Source organism: Colletotrichum fioriniae (genome assembly GCF_027942845.1).
Source record: "Colletotrichum fioriniae strain IMI 355084 chromosome Unknown scaffold_4, whole genome shotgun sequence".
NCBI lineage: Eukaryota > Fungi > Ascomycota > Sordariomycetes > Glomerellales > Glomerellaceae > Colletotrichum > Colletotrichum fioriniae.
In genome coordinates, this window is record NW_027076840.1 from 2,151,672 (window position 1) to 2,166,773 (window position 15,102).

Genomic DNA, 15,102 nt, shown 5'->3' on the forward strand with positions numbered 1-15,102 from the left:
AATCTACGAGAAATGCCGTAGATAAATGGGGATAAGATCAAATATATCTCTCTTGCCTACTAATCCGACCTTGGCACGCCAAAACGCCTCGCCTTTGCATTGTCCTGATTAGGACCCCTCTCTTCCTCCTCTACTACGGCCAAACCTACTACGGCCACCCCATCTTGACCTTTCTACTCCAACATGGCCCCGCCAAGATAGCACGCAGCGTCGGCCCTTCTACGTCCACCATCTCACAGTTCCGTCTCTAGTCGTCGCAGAATCGTCGTTTCGTATTTCGGCGGTTGATTCCACTCGGTAGGGGTCTTGGACGTGTGTTGGTAGACTCGGCGTCGCTCATCATTCCCGTCTTCCCCTACGAGATGCTTACATTCCCCTGCCCTCTTTCTTATGTCGTTGAATAAAGTACACTTGTGCATGCGTTCGTGGATATCGTATATCGAAACATTTAAATAAAGCCATCGACATGAGTGTGATTTCTTTCAATCACAATCTCATTGTCGTTCGTTCGTTCGAATTTGTAAGGGTAGTAGAAAGGGTGGGGGTGCCTATTGTCGACTACTCGATCCGTGGCGGCGTCTTTGACGAATACGGTGATGCGCTTCTCCTTTTTGAAAGAAGGGGTGTCAGGGAACCCTCAAGACAAGTTTACGTTTTTCACGCTTCAAAGATCAGGGAGTACAAGAACAGTAAGAAGATGATGGCACTGCCATCATCCACAAGCCGCAGATGCGAAAAGACAAAAGACCAAATTCAGTAGAGGGGGAAATATGAGGGATTGGCGCTTACGATCTCCTCCGCTCGCCCTCCTTGCGCAAGCTCTCAATAATCTTGAGCATCTCCTTGCGTCCGCCATGGCTGTCAATCAGCTTATTGGCCATGCTCATGCTGACCTTTTCGCGAGCGTTGGCACTAAGCAGGCGCTTGATGAGCAGGTGGCGCATGAGGATGCACACAAACACGCCGCAATCGCTACCGTTCTCCTGCTGGGGGGAGTCGTCGAGGTTGAGGTAGCGGAGTGGGCGGCCGAAAATCTCGGACATTTTGTGGGTAGCGAGGCGGCCCTCTGCGTAGTTTGCGCCGCCGAGGGAGTCGTAGTGGAAGGCGACGCCGTCGATGGCGCTGACGAGCAGTAAGGACCAGTGGGAACCGCCCTCGGCCTGGGCGACGTTGCGGGCGTCGTTGATGGGGAGGAAGATGTGTGTTACTTTGGAGAAGTCGGGGAGGGCGGAGCGGATCTGGCGCATGTCGGGCTCCTTCATGAGGAGGAAGGTCATTGAGGGCCGGAGGAGAATGATGCGAGCTTGGGGGTACTTTGGGAGAACCTCGCGTTCCAGCCATCTGCGATTGTCGGCTGTTAGGGGGGGCTCGGAAGGGGTGGTATGGTTGGATTTTGGAGTGTTTGGAACTCACTCTTCCCAGAATGCAATGTTCTATACAGTCGTTAGCTAGGAGCAGGCGCAAGGAGGGAGGTGTGTCGTACGTTATCTGTCAACCAGTCGTTCTTGAGCGATTTGATGTCTTCATAGGTGACTGCAAGCAACACGAGTAAGCTCATCGTGTTCCGGGTAGCTAGATCGGAGGTCCTAGTAGACGGAACACGCGGACTCGGTAGGGTCCCGGCACCTCGTCATTCGTGAGAGGGTTTACGTACGGAGAATATCGTGATCTGCATCATGCAAAAGAAGCTGTCAGCCGGGGGCATGATCACCACGGGATGGTAGGATGACACTGCGGGAGCTGCAGCGCATCATCGGGAGCGAGGAGGAAGGGTGCGACTTACACGACAAGTAAGGTTGCTGCGGGGAGAGCTAGGACGTGATTCGGGTCAGTTCACTGGCGCTTGCGCTGAAACAGGACGGCCGCCCCTCCCATTCTACCCCGCCGTTGCCAGCCTCACCATCACCGACCGCACTTGGGACCAGCGACGAGACGAGAGGGCATGTGCTTGCCCGTCCGCGGCTGTCGTCCGACCTGGAGTGCAGGCGATGATGAGAGGTTGTGACCTCTTCAGGGCGCACTTCCCAGTGCTGCGGCGGCGGCGGCGGCGGCGGCGAGGCAAGAGCAAGCTAGGCCAGGTCCAAAGACGTAGACGGGAAGGAACAGGAGGGTGCAAGAAGAATCATCTTACAGTGTCACCAAAGTGACGGGCCATCTTCCTGAAAGGCATGCTCAAGCGCGACTCGGACCTGTGGCCGGACTTTGTACTGCTCGTCGGAGAGGTCGAGGGGGAAAGCTGAAGGGATGCTGGTGGTGATGCTGCTGAAATCGATGCGGTAGAGGATAGCGAGGATGTCGTCGAGGTTGAGCCGGAGCGGGAGGAGTTGATCGCTCGGGTCGGCGATGGTTGTTGGTTGCGAGAGGAGCGGAAGGGTAAGAAGCGGCTGTTTTTCGCGGGGAGTTGCGTCAGAGAGGGATGCTTTGGTTCCGTTCGAGAACAGCGACGATCTTTTCCAAGAGTGACTTTGGGGTAGGTATGTTTTGTGTGTGGTAGGGAACTTGAGGAACCGGTACGGAGTACGGATAGAAAGAGGATTGAGAACAAGGACGGAGAGAAAAGGGTCCGGAGAATAGGATCAATCGGTAGGAATGTGGGAAGAGAGAAAGGAGGACGAAGGGGTGATACTTAGCCAAGGTCAAGAAATAAAATCGAAAAATAATAATTCAGGGCCCTTTTTCGCATCCGCTCTTTTTTGGCCTTTTTTTTCTTCTTTTTTTTCTCGCTCGGGATTGATGAGCGGGGGGGAAGGGACGAGGGTCCAGGTCTCTGTCGTTTCTGCGTGGGCGGTGGGAAACTTCAGGATCCTCCTGGTCACAGGTCGCAGACGGAGCGGAGCGATCAAATGGACGACGGTGGGGAAAGCGAACGGGGAGGAAAGACGATGAACAACGGGGCTGACTGGGCTGGCTGGCTGCACTGGCTGGAGTTGGGCTCTGCGCTTGCGGCCTGTGGTGCCGTGCATGCAGCGGGCAGTGTATGCGGTGCAGCTCGGATGAGAGAGAGGAAGGGAGAGGCACAGAGAGGTATCGGAGAAGTTGAGGCTTGAACGACGGGTGACGACGGGGGGAGACGTGGCCCAGGAGTGGCGCAGCACCAGGATGGGAGGAAAAGAGACGAAAAATGCGAGGTGACGAGGTGACCAGGTGCCGACAAGCCACACTTGTGGGGGAGCCGAGGAGCTAGGGCCACTTTTCTGGTCTTGGCCCGATTCGGAAGAGTGACTCCACTCTCCCACGGTGCCTCCGGCGCACCCTCCAGAACCCAAGGGATGACGATGATGTTCCTGCCATATGAGATCTCATTTGAATAAGCAGGCAGGGAGAATGAGGTCAAAAGAGTGAGAGTGAGAAGAAGAAATGTCCAAGCATACCTTGAATTGCTCAACCGGCTGAAACCCGTATGAGGGACACCTGCTGCTGTTTGAACATCAACTGCCGCGGCCATCGTACAGAGGTGTAGCACCGGCCAGGTCCGAGGGAGTTAGTTCCAGGGACTGGGGGTTATCGGGAGATCCTCGCAGAAGGTGTTCTTGGTGAGGGTTAAAAAGCCGTGCTGCAAAGTATAGTCGGGGGAAGGGGAACAGCAAGGAGACAAAAAGGGTTTGCTGCAAGAAGACCACATCACTTCTGTGCCAGCGTGGGCGAAGGGGGGAACACACGACTTTAACATGCGTCCAAAGGGAACAAAAAAAAAAAAACGAAACGTGCTAGTCTGAATGGCCGATCATCTGCAAGACCTACCTACCTTACCTCTCACTACCTCCCCGAAAAGACAGGGATGGGCAGGATGCCACTGTAATCAAGGTAAGGTAAGGTACGCGAGGAGAAAAAAAAGAAAGGGCTCCAAGATCTGGAGTATGGAGAAACTCTATGTACGTAGTGCCGCTGCTCCTCCCCCGATTCTGTTTTCGATTCCCACCAGAGAACGCCATCATCACCTCTACCTAGTGCCTGCCACCTGCTTGTGACAAATGAATTGAGACGGTGAAGGGAGGAGTCACCATTGGAGAAGGAAGAGGGGGGTGGGAGCCCCCCAATGGCTAAAGCCTCTAACTGAGAAAAACCTTCTCTCACAGTCAAGTCTCACTTACAGACCCTCCCTCTTTCCCCCCTCACTTTCCTCTTCTACCTATGGGGAGCAGTAAGTTTAGTGGTGTAGACTGTAAGTGACATTGTTACTTGAACCTGAGTAAGTGGATGAGTGTCTAGCCATCTTGCAGTCTCCTCGCGATCCCATGACAAAATGAAAGCACTAAAGACTCGGCAAGGCACAGGCAAATGAACAAGAGAAAAGAAAAGGGCGGCCAAGTTTCAACCTCGTCTACGTCACCGTGCTGCGGCAATCATTGATGCTGCTGAAATTCTGCGATACCACCCACCTGGCGCACTTCCCGCCGCAAACCCTTTTTTGGACAAAAGTCACGAAAAACGCCAGGCCCCAAAATGTCATCAAACGCACGACGAGCCATTCCCGTCTGAGCCTAGATACGCCGCTCGATACTTTTTTTGCCTAGCCCAAGATCTTTACCGTAGAGAACGCACTTTGGCGCAAAGTGCCTTGCTTACGCCGACAGATCGAGTCACACAAAAACGCTCGCGGCTTCAGTGACGAAGCCAAGGTAGGTAGTCCCTCACTGGTGTAGTGGACCCTTCATCCGCAGTACCTATGTACGTCAAACCATCGAGAGGTATGTAGAAAAGCGCAGGCGGGGTATAGGGAAACGAAAACGCTCGTCACTTGCATCGGCGTCTGCCGAACGTGGCTTGCCCCCCAGGCCCTCCCCCGATCCACAGCGCCAAGTCGGTCTGCCAACCCACTCGCAGGGCAGGCGGATGGACATGGGGTGCCGCTGGAGAATTTCCTAGCCAAAGGGTCGGTCGATTCGGTTTGGGAAAGGAAGGACTCCATGCATCTCAGCAAAGTACTCACAGCACACTCATCTCGGAACAAGGTGGGTAGGTTCAATCTTGTTGAGAAAATTTCGAGGGGGTCCTCGAATAATTGACTTTGGAAATCGTGCGTTTTTGCACTTCCCTGCCACCTTCTTCGACCATCCGGGGATTAATACGGTGGGGGTCCGAGAGAGTGAGAGAAAAAAGGGAGGCGCCGAGAGCACGCAAAACCTCGGAGCCAGCCGCTCACGGCCCGGAAGTGGGACGAAACGCCTGACAGGGCAATGCAATGGGCACTCAGCAACGTCTTTGGTCAGAATTCTAGAATTCTAGAATCTCAATTGGTATTTCCTTAGGGACAGCTTGGGTAGACCCTGTCGTGGAGGCGATCCTATCTTTCTCGCCCATCAATCATGTCTCATGTTCCATCCTTTTGCGTTCCGGATATCGTACAGTCGTTGGTTCGTCCTCTCGCCCACACCCGCTTGTTGCGCTCAAATAAACCGTGTGAAGAGAGCTCGCAGTGCGGCTACCTTGGGATAATAAACATCTCAGTCCGATCCACCTGAGAGACCTCCCTTGCGTCCCGCCTCGCGCGCTCTCTCTGAGCCGGGCTCAAAGGAGCCGGACGACGCCTTGCCACCCTCGGAGGCAACTTCGCGCAGCTTGTCGGCGTCCATGCTGGCGAAACCGCCCGTGTGGCTTGCGTGGCCGCCCTTGGCTGCGATTTCTTGAACCTCCTCCGTGGGTCTGCGGTCGCGTCAGTGATCATCCCATACGAGACAAGCATATGTGAGGTGTAACGTAGAGTTAAGCTTCATATGTGAAGGAACCGGGTACCGGGACACTGGACAGAAATGTATGAAGCCAGCTTACCGGTTGGCAAAGTTGCCGGGGTTGGTGTTGCCGGTGCCCGAGTGGGTCTCGGCCTCGATTCCGCCGCCGTGGCTGGCGTGACCTCCCTTGGCCGCAATCTCACGAACCTCCTCCGTGGGGCTGTTGAAGAGCGTTAGATGTATGATACCATAAGATTATGTAACTAACGGAGGGAAGAACATACCGGTTTGCAAAGTTACCAGGGTTTGTGTTGCCGCTCGGTACTTCCTGTGAGATGCCACCACCGTGGCTGGCATGACCGCCCTTTGCTGCGATCTCGCGAACCTCTTCAGTGGGACTTTATCCGGTTAGCAATCACTCAAGAGCCAAAACGAGATGTGTAGATGCGGGTGCATACCGGTTGGCAAAGTTTCCGGGGTTGGTGTCGGCCATCTTGCTGAATTGTGGTATGGAATCTGTGTAAGTGGTTTGGTTTGGACTTGTGAGATGCGAGATGGGAAGTAACTGTTCGTGGGTGTGATGGAGGAATGGAGAACTGAGACTCAAGAGACGAGGTTCAAGAGGATTTATATGAACTGCAGGAGAAATGAATTTAATGTGAAGGAGCGGCTCAATAATGAGAAGGTGCAGTTGTTGCCTGCTCAGCTGCACAGTTCCTTCCTCGTGACGTTGATTCTAGGCAAACGAACCTTCCCCTCCTGTAGATCGCTGTTGCCGACCGCATAATATGACGAGGAAAGGACGCACCTGCCCCAAATGAAGACCATGAAGAACTTCACAAGCGCACTCCCCAAACTCCTAGAACTTTGTGCAAACTGAGCAAGCCATGCTGCCAAAGAACAGCTGATTGGCGATGAGATTGTCTAGAACCGCCATGCCTGGACCTGAACTGACATCACCCCTTCGTCAAACCTGCCAAGATGTCCACAAGACTCCTCCATGGACCACTCCAGACCGTTGGAGACACCCAGCGCATCCTAGCCTGACGAGCTGTTTGTTTACTTCTGTTTTCTTCTTACCACACGGAACATCTCATTGCGACGCGTTTGCACCCTTGACGTTGGGCAAAATGACGTCGGCTCACAAGATCGCCATTGGGATCTTTTTTGATTTGCTGTTCTTCAAACGCTAGGCTGGTATCCCTGTTAGAGTAAACAATGCAACTAATGGCAAATGCAATCTCTGGCGGATGTCATCTTCAGGCAAATTCAAGGATCCCGCCAAATGAATTCTGTCGGATATCTCTTTTGATATAGGCGTAATTCCCATCACTAAGGCGCATTGAGGTCAATAGTCTGTCCACCTTGGGCTACTCGTTTGCCCCTCATCAATTCTTCACAATGCCCAACCCCTTTAACGACGTCCCTGTGCCCTCAAGAAGCTATCATTCTGATACCGTTTTACAGCCTGGAAATCCTTAGATAGCGTTGAACCAACTGAAGCCCAGGGATACCATCAGTTTCGTGAACCCCTTCCGTCAGCATACGTATACTTGACTCGCTTTGCATGATGTAGAGCCTTGCTGGCTCTGACAACTCTATACCGTCGGAGACACTATCGCGGCCATCGTGCAAATGAAATATGGGAACGATCAGGACTTGTTGCCGACTTCCCGTGCATCCGCAATCCAGGGTTGCATGATCCTTGAGCCGCTCTTGACTTTTCGCCCGAGAAATGTAAGCCTCTGGGGGCTTCCTTTGCGTCTTAGAAAGATACCCTCGTCAAGGTCCGTTGGGAGAGGCGACCATATCTTCGACATCAGAAATCCTCTGAAAGAGAGACCGTCTACTGTGGCTGCAAGCCCCAAACGTGCCGCGGAACCGTCAGGAAGTCTCAGGCCCCCCCCTTCGTCGACGCAAATACCCATGCTCCGATGTGCCATGCTCTCAGCCGCTGTATCGATCGTATGTGTCGGATATCCCTCTCTGCAGATGATAGTAGTCTATAAACCACCATCAAATCTTATGTGCTGAAAGCAGGGTTCTGCTCCATCGTGCTCGAAATATGCTTCCTCAACGCAGCCCACCGATTCGAAGTAGCACTGGGCGTCGTCTCCTGCGCTCCCGTCTCCTCAACCGCCATCGCACCAGCATTCGCCGCGCCAGCATTCGACGCCGGCACGGAAGCCAAAGCCGCCATACTAGCCCCAAACCTCGCCACCTCCGCCTTGACAACCTTCTCCTTCCTTTTCAGCGCGCCCGGCCTACTCTTAAGACTCTTATGCCTAACCTTCCCCTCGCGCAGCTGATCCAGCGTCTGCGCGCCCTCCTCCAGCTCGGGAAGCGCGTCGGCGAGCGACTCCATGGTCGCGACGAGCTTCTTGTTCGGTCTCCGGCGCTTCAGGGTCTTGCCGCTGCCGGGCGCGGTCTTGGCGACTTTGCTGAGGAAGGCGCTGTGTTTCATCGTTCGCTTATCTTTCTTGTTTGTGAGGAAGCCGTCGTCGACTTGGGCTTCGGGGCGGAGGGTCTTGTGCGGCGCGAGGGGGTGGATGTCGCCGCGGATGCGGGCCATGCGCTTTTCGCGGGCGGAGAGGGCTTTTGTTGGTGCTGTGGGCGCCTTGGGGGGCGTTAGCTTTTGGTATTTCTGGGGAGCGGGGAGAATGAGGAATGAAATTGCAATTACCATCTTGACTGGGGTGGCTTATTGGCGGTTCTAGAGAGTTGTAGGGTTGAAAGACACGAGTTTGAAGTCGGATCTGGAATAAAGTGGCATGCAAGTAGCTGGTAAAGTTTGAGGACGCACTGGACCCAAAGCTTCCATCAAAAATTCGTGGTGGGGCCGAAGACAATTCTAGCGATGTGGGTCTTTTGGAATCGCGGGGTCGGAGATCGGGGGCGGAACCTCCGACATTTCATAGAGGTCCGCCCCGCCGCTCACAAATTCCGCGCTCGGGGAGTCATCGATTCTCACGTACACCGCACGCCGTGCAGACCGACGCAACTATGGGCGATGTCGAGGAGCTGCGACGCAAAGTCGCAGAGGCGGAGCTCAATCTAAGGGACCTCAAGGGACAGCTAGCCAAGGCAGAGAAGGAGGCACAGGGGGAAGCATCACCGTCACCATCATCTCAACCCTGGAAATGGCCCCTGCAACCCGAGGATTATGAGAGATATGGACGACAGCTCATCATACCGCAAGTAGGCGTCAAAGGTCAGTTTTGTCAATGACACTTTTCTTGCGAAACCTTTCCACTGAAACGAGACCACCAGGTCAATTAAGACTGAAAAAGTCCAAGATCCTCATCATTGGCGCCGGGGGTCTAGGATGCCCCGCAGCGGCCTACATCGCCGGAGCAGGGGCCGGCACCATCGGCCTCGTCGACGGCGACGTCGTCGAGGTCTCCAACCTCCACCGCCAAGTCGCCCACTCGACTGACAGAATCGGCATCTCAAAAGTCGAAAGCGCAATCACATACCTAAAGAGGTACGCAAACCCACCCCCCTTTCCTCAAACCACATCTCTACGAAAGCTCACACTTAACACACCCCTCCCAGCCTCAACCCACTAGTAACATACCGTCCACACAAAACGCACCTAACACCCACCAACGCCGAAGAAATCGTATCGCAGTACGACCTCGTCCTCGACTGCACCGACCACCCAACCTCCCGCTACCTCATCTCCGACATCTGCGTCCTCCTCCAGAAACCCCTCGTCTCCGCCTCGGCCTTCCGCACAGACGGCCAGCTCATCATCCTCAACTCGCCCGCCACGCCGCAGGGCACTCTGGATGGCGCAGGAGGACCCTGCTACCGCTGCGTGTTCCCCAAGCCGCCGCCGCCCGACAGCGTCGTCAGCTGCGGCGAGGGCGGCATTCTCGGGCCCGTGGTCGGCGTCATGGGCGTGCTGCAGGCTCTTGAGGCGATTAAGCTCGTTGCCTTGGGCGCGGTCGATCCGGATGTCACCGACAAAAGCGCGACTGCGGCTCCGCCTTCGCTTCTCATCTTTTCGGGCGCCGCGACGTCGGGGCAGTTTAGATCTGTCCGTATGCGGGGCCGGAGGAAGGATTGCTTCGCTTGCTCTGCAGCGTCGACGCTGTCTCTTGAGACTCTGCGGTCGGGATCGCTTGACTATGTGTCTTTCTGCGGCGTTACTGCGCCGGTTAGTGTTCTCGCTCCCGAGGAGCGTATTTCTGCGACCGAGTACGAGCGTGTGTCCAAGGACAAGGGCGGCCGGCATCTTTTGCTGGACGTTCGAGAGCGCGAAAACTTTGACATTTGTAGCATCGACGGCGCTGTCAGCGTACCAATCGCAAAGTTCATGAAGGAGACGCAGCCGTCAAGCGAGGGAGTTCAGCCTCAACCTGAGTGGCTGCCGTCGGATTTCCCAGAGGATTCGCCCATTTACCTTGTTTGTAGGGTCGGCAACGACTCACAGCTTGCAGCGAAGCGTCTGAAAGATCTGGCGCTGGATAAAAATGGCAAAAGATTCATTGGGGACATTGAGGGTGGTATGCGGGCGTGGAAGAAAGACGTGGACCCAACGTTGCCTTTTACCTGAGATGGAAACGGGGCGAACGACAGCAGAAAAAACATTTGGATATAAAGAAGTTGAATTTGTTCTGACGAGGGGGGCTGGGTCGTCATGATACATACTTTTCCTACGCGATACCCCTATTGCTACAAAGAGAGGAGGGCGGCCTTCGCCCGCTAGCCATGATCCTGATTAATCCTAAAGAAACGTCCTTGGCAGAGAGCCATGGTGGGTGGTCGTTGTGGTGGTACTCTACACGAAGCTGACACGCTTCTTGTTGAACGCTCGCTGGTCCTTGAGCCATTGACGGTAACCCTTGACGCTTGAGATTTTCTCGCCGTAGAAATCGGGGACTGGCAGAGATTAGCACATGGGAGTTTGACTCCTGGTTGCAAAGTGTACTTACCAGGGTTACCAACAGAAGAGACAGAGGGGTCAACGCGGTTCTTCTTGATGCGAGCAAAGAATTCCTTCTCCTTCTGCATCAGGGATTCACGTTAGCAAAAGTCCTTGTCATCCAGAACGCAGTGGAGGATCACTTACCACCGTCATCTGAGTCTTCCACCTCTTGTTCAGCGTGTAGAACACCAGAGAACCAACGCTAGGTCCAATAAGCCATCCAAGAGCGCCGAAGCCCATCGTCATGAGACCCATCGTAATAAAAGGATCCAGAGGAATCTGTGTCACCAGCGGGTCCGCAATGCCAGTAGCCAAGATGCCAGCTCCGCCAACAAAGGATCCCAACCCAGAAATGACGCTGAAGCCGAGCTGCCACCTTCTACGGGACTTGCGGAGCTGGAAGAAGGTCTCCCAGTCCAGCTTGTCCCCCGGCGCAGGGGCGGACTTTTGTTGCGCCGCGGCGGAGGCGGTAGCGGTAGCGTTGCAGCGCTGGGAGCAGGGTTGGCGGACGACGCGGGCGACGATGGAGGACGAAGGCGATGCGGCGAAGGCGGCACTGGTTCGGGCGATCGGGCCGGCTGTCGAGGCGAGGCCAATTGGGCGGGCAGAGGCTTGGTGCTGCTTCATGGAGGCGGTCGAGTACGGGCATGCGGTGGTGCGGGCGATGGAAGAGGCAATCGATGCGCGGGCGGCGCCCTGGCCGGCGAGGCGGAGGGCGAAGGTGCTCGTGGGCGTCAGCATATTTGCGAGGCCTTGGCGAAATGTTTTAGTGGTGTCGAGAGATCGTGAACATGCACGTTGCGGTGCGCGCGGGGGTGGAGGGGAGATTTTCTTTTTGGTGGTTTGGCTTGGTTTGCGAAGAAAGAAATGGAAACCGAAGCTGGGATGTGGTGGATGGAGCTTTGTGCTCCTCGCGATGAGGTCAAGCTCGGCCCACCAAAGATTTGACGCCCTGCGCAGCGTGCCGGTAGACGCCCAGCCGCAGCTTCTGCACGGGCCCTTCCGCTGCCCCTGCTTCCCCGGATCGCATGATCCTGAAATCCAAGGGTACTCGGTGCCTTAGGTAATATAGCATCACGCTCAATTAATTATAAGTACTTAGTGTCAAACTTAATAAGTATAAGTTAGATATTATATTTCTTATATACTAATTAGCTTGGATGTTATTTTGCTTATTTTAAATATAAAAAAAATGTTTAGTTTTTAACGTTTTAAAAAGATATCAAGAATTTTATAATAATTTTAAAAAGTTTATCACTCAATAAAAGAAGGGTATTGAGCTCCTGCTAATCATGTCCAATCTGACAAGCTTTGAAACTCTTAGTGGCCGTACTGGTGGAGAAAAGGCTAATTAAAGATCTCAGGCTTCTAAGTTTCCTCCCTATCCCACCCAATCGGCGCCGCTACCACGAAAGACAGCAGACGCATCAGCAAAACCACGTCCAAAAGTCAAGTACGAAAATTTCCTGGTATGAATGGGATTCTTTCATTCTTATTGTATTTTTCTGACGTCTCTAGCCCTCGGCGTTGTCGAGAATAAAAGCGTTGTCTTTACGGGCGGAAATCGCGACACGACACGAGACGAACACGAACGCCGATTCCCAAACCACAAGTACCTACCTTAGACGACGGATGATCCCACCGAAGCCTTCCTCAGCCTGTCGCAACGCCGCTTCGTCCAACGAAACTGCGAAAAAGGTGCCAGGCGTGACATGGTGGACTTCTCCGAAAGGAGTAAGAAAACCATGTCGCGACCTTCAAAGAAACTCATCTGGTTCGGTGGTCAAACCCCCACCCCGGCCGACACCAGCAACGGCGCCGCCACTACCAACATCACATCTTCCGTATCCTCAGCCTCGACCCGGCAGCCCCAGACGTCCCGAAAGAACTCCCATCCCGAATTGCGCAAGCTCGCCGTAGTCCTCGAAGACCTACCGACCTACCGCCGCTATGAACGTGGCTCCGGCCCCCCTCTGCGCCCGATAACCCTCGCTCCTCCCCGCGACTCGACGGCGTACATCCGCGACGAGTTCTTTGTCCCGCCCGCGCTCTCTGACGACGGTAAGAAGCGTCTTCAGTACGTGGTGGGATGGACTGACCTGCCGGCCGCGCGGGTCGTGGTCGACGCGGAGCGGATATGCGACTACGTCTCGCCCATGGCGTACGAGGAGTGGTGCGCTGCAAGAGCTGAGGAGCGGGACGAGGAGGAGCGCAGGCTAGAGGAGGCGGAGAATGTGCGTGCTGTTGAGGAGGCTGTGGCGCGGGAGAGCGGCGTCGCGGTACCGAGCGAGAAGGGTGGAAAGGGGGCCAAGAGGGGCCGGAAGAGGAAGCATGTAGTGGCGGAGGAGTTGAGGACACCACCACCCGCCACGGCCGCGGACGGAGAGAAGAAGAAACGGGGCAGGCCGCGGAAGAATGCGCCTTCGCTTTCTACACCGTCCAAGAGCGCCTTGACGGACGACTTCAGGGAGCTGGATACGGAGGGGGACATGGACGTCGAGATGGAAGAAGCGGTCGACGATGAGGCCGACGATGAGGCCATCTTCAGGCAGCTTAATGGGACCGGGACATCAACACCTTTGCTCCTGACAGAGGACTCATACGACTCTGGCGAACAGAGCAGTCTACCCGCGGCCTTATTAGAACCCCCGAGCAAGAAACAGAGGACCCGGTCACCGAGACCCGCGCTCTCGCGGTTCATGCCGGGAATCGAGACTGACACCAGTAGCCGGAGTACGCCCTTTGACTCGTCCAGAGGAGCCACAAGCTCACCGGCGCTACCGCCGTTGCCCCAACCGCCAGCGCCGGGTCTCCAGGGTAGTAGTGGCCGACCCCGGGAGACGCCCATCTTCCCGCCGATGCCCCCGGCCTCTGCGAACCACACATCCACGCCCACGGCCCCCCGGATAGCAAAGACGCAGCAACCGCCGAAGCGGTCTCTCCTCTCAATACGAGATCCCCCTTCCACGCCCCAGCAGTCATCCTCGCCAAAGGTGCAAACACCCACACCGAAAGCGAGCAATATGCTGCCACCGCCGGCGACGGCGCCCCCGGCGTTAAATACGACACAGAACGGGACAGCCACGGATACAGGCTGGACTCACACTCCAATACCGAAGCCGGGCTCTAGGCCTTTGATACAAAATACGACCCCCTGGACGATCTCCCTCGCGGCCTCAAAATCCTCCTCCTCCTCCTACTCCCAACTGACGCCCTCGCAACCAGTCCAGTCAATAGAACAACCAATTTCTACGACGCCTATACCAATACCCAAGATACCCAATCCAAAACCACACATCGCACCAACGTCACGAGAATCACAACAAGCATCCCTACCACAAACCGCCTCAGCACCACCTGCAACGACGACAGGCAGCAAAAGCGCAGCCACGAAATCCAAACCCATCACAACTAAACTTCACACTGCGCGGAAAACCGGAGCGGCAGCAGCACCAGTAGCAACACAAGACGAAGCAGAAGAAGAAGAAGAAGAAGAAGACGAACAAGTCTACGAAGTCCTCCGCATCGAAGGCTTCGAAGACCGCGTCTCCCGCCGCAGCGGCAAGAAACTAGGCCGCTTCTTCCAGGTCCGGTGGAAGGGCAACTGGCCCTCGTCCATGAACCCGACCTGGGAGCCCGAGTCCAACATCCCGCAACACGTGATTCAGAGGTTCTACTTTGAAAAGGGCACCACGCCAAAGAGGAACGGGCAGCAGCAGGCGGGCGCCATGGATAAGTACCTCGTGCCGAAGAAGTACGCGTCCGTGTCGCGGGCGGTTGAGGGCGATGACGAACTTGTCGGGGGCCATGGCGATCACAGGAATGGTAACGGTATCGGGGTCCCGGCGGCGGCTCAGGCTGCACTCGCGACAGGGGATGGCGATGAGAATGCTACGGACCAGATTAAAGTCGAGGGCGACGATGATGAAGGCAATGATATGATGCTCGTTACTGACTTTCGAAACCTTCTTGACCCCGAGAGAAGGTTCTGAATAGCGATGACCAAGTTATGATAGCGATTCCCTGCGAGCATCGAGTAGGATCAACAAAGGTTTGGATTCGCGAACAGCGGGTAGCCACATGTCAACCAATAAAGAAATAAAAAAAGAATTAAACAGTGATACCAAGACCAAGATATCGTCCTCGCAGGCAAAATTTTTGGTTACCCACTGGAAGTGATGCCCTCGAATTGCATCCAAGCCCGGAAGGACAAAGAGACATGTCACCATCTTGTTACAATTGGTTGTCTGTAGACGTCCCACAAGCTCCCCACATCGCACATGGGATATATCTTCTAGTATAATCGCAACGAGAAATACTGGAGAGCACAGTCGGACAACTCGAGTTCCGCATTTGTCTCTCTCAGTCTGAGGGTCAAGGGTTTCATTGACGTATAAAGTGAGAAGAAAGTGGCGCATGATAGATCAACAAGAACAATATGAACATTATCCGCAGAGTAGGTGGGATAGATTCAAGAATAACGGCATTTCCAGTCTCATG

At 54.9% G+C, this 15,102-nt stretch overlaps 6 protein-coding genes across 6 annotated transcripts; 2 read left to right on the forward strand and 4 right to left on the reverse strand.

Annotated features, from left to right (window-relative positions):
* Positions 1–785: 785 nt before the first annotated feature.
* On the reverse strand, positions 786–1,558 carry N0V96_004425 (uncharacterized protein; the record flags this gene model as incomplete). The annotated part of the gene is made up of 3 exons (XM_053188493.1): positions 786–1,341; positions 1,414–1,433; positions 1,484–1,558. The coding sequence occupies 3 exons, from the start codon at positions 1,556–1,558 to the stop codon at positions 786–788; spliced, it is 651 nt and encodes a 216-aa protein (XP_053054455.1).
* Positions 1,559–5,444: 3,886 nt separating this feature from the next.
* On the reverse strand, positions 5,445–6,162 carry N0V96_004426 (uncharacterized protein; the record flags this gene model as incomplete). The annotated part of the gene is made up of 4 exons (XM_053188494.1): positions 5,445–5,643; positions 5,770–5,889; positions 5,954–6,067; positions 6,128–6,162. The coding sequence occupies 4 exons, from the start codon at positions 6,160–6,162 to the stop codon at positions 5,445–5,447; spliced, it is 468 nt and encodes a 155-aa protein (XP_053054456.1).
* A 1,530-nt stretch (positions 6,163–7,692) lies between these two features.
* N0V96_004427 (uncharacterized protein) lies at positions 7,693–8,355 on the reverse strand (the record flags this gene model as incomplete). The annotated part of the gene is made up of 1 exon (XM_053188495.1): positions 7,693–8,355. One exon carries the CDS (start codon positions 8,353–8,355, stop codon positions 7,693–7,695), a length of 663 nt encoding a protein of 220 aa, XP_053054457.1.
* A 317-nt stretch (positions 8,356–8,672) lies between these two features.
* On the forward strand, positions 8,673–10,230 carry N0V96_004428 (uncharacterized protein; the record flags this gene model as incomplete). The annotated part of the gene is made up of 3 exons (XM_053188496.2): positions 8,673–8,880; positions 8,940–9,153; positions 9,225–10,230. The coding sequence occupies 3 exons, from the start codon at positions 8,673–8,675 to the stop codon at positions 10,228–10,230; spliced, it is 1,428 nt and encodes a 475-aa protein (XP_053054458.1).
* Positions 10,231–10,455: 225 nt separating this feature from the next.
* PAM17 (TIM23 complex component) lies at positions 10,456–11,343 on the reverse strand (the record flags this gene model as incomplete). Its single annotated transcript, XM_053188497.1, has 3 exons — positions 10,456–10,556; positions 10,610–10,682; positions 10,747–11,343. The coding sequence occupies 3 exons, from the start codon at positions 11,341–11,343 to the stop codon at positions 10,456–10,458; spliced, it is 771 nt and encodes a 256-aa protein (XP_053054459.1).
* Positions 11,344–12,347: 1,004 nt separating this feature from the next.
* On the forward strand, positions 12,348–14,594 carry N0V96_004430 (uncharacterized protein; the record flags this gene model as incomplete). Its single annotated transcript, XM_053188498.2, has 1 exon — positions 12,348–14,594. One exon carries the CDS (start codon positions 12,348–12,350, stop codon positions 14,592–14,594), a length of 2,247 nt encoding a protein of 748 aa, XP_053054460.2.
* Positions 14,595–15,102: the final 508 nt, after the last annotated feature.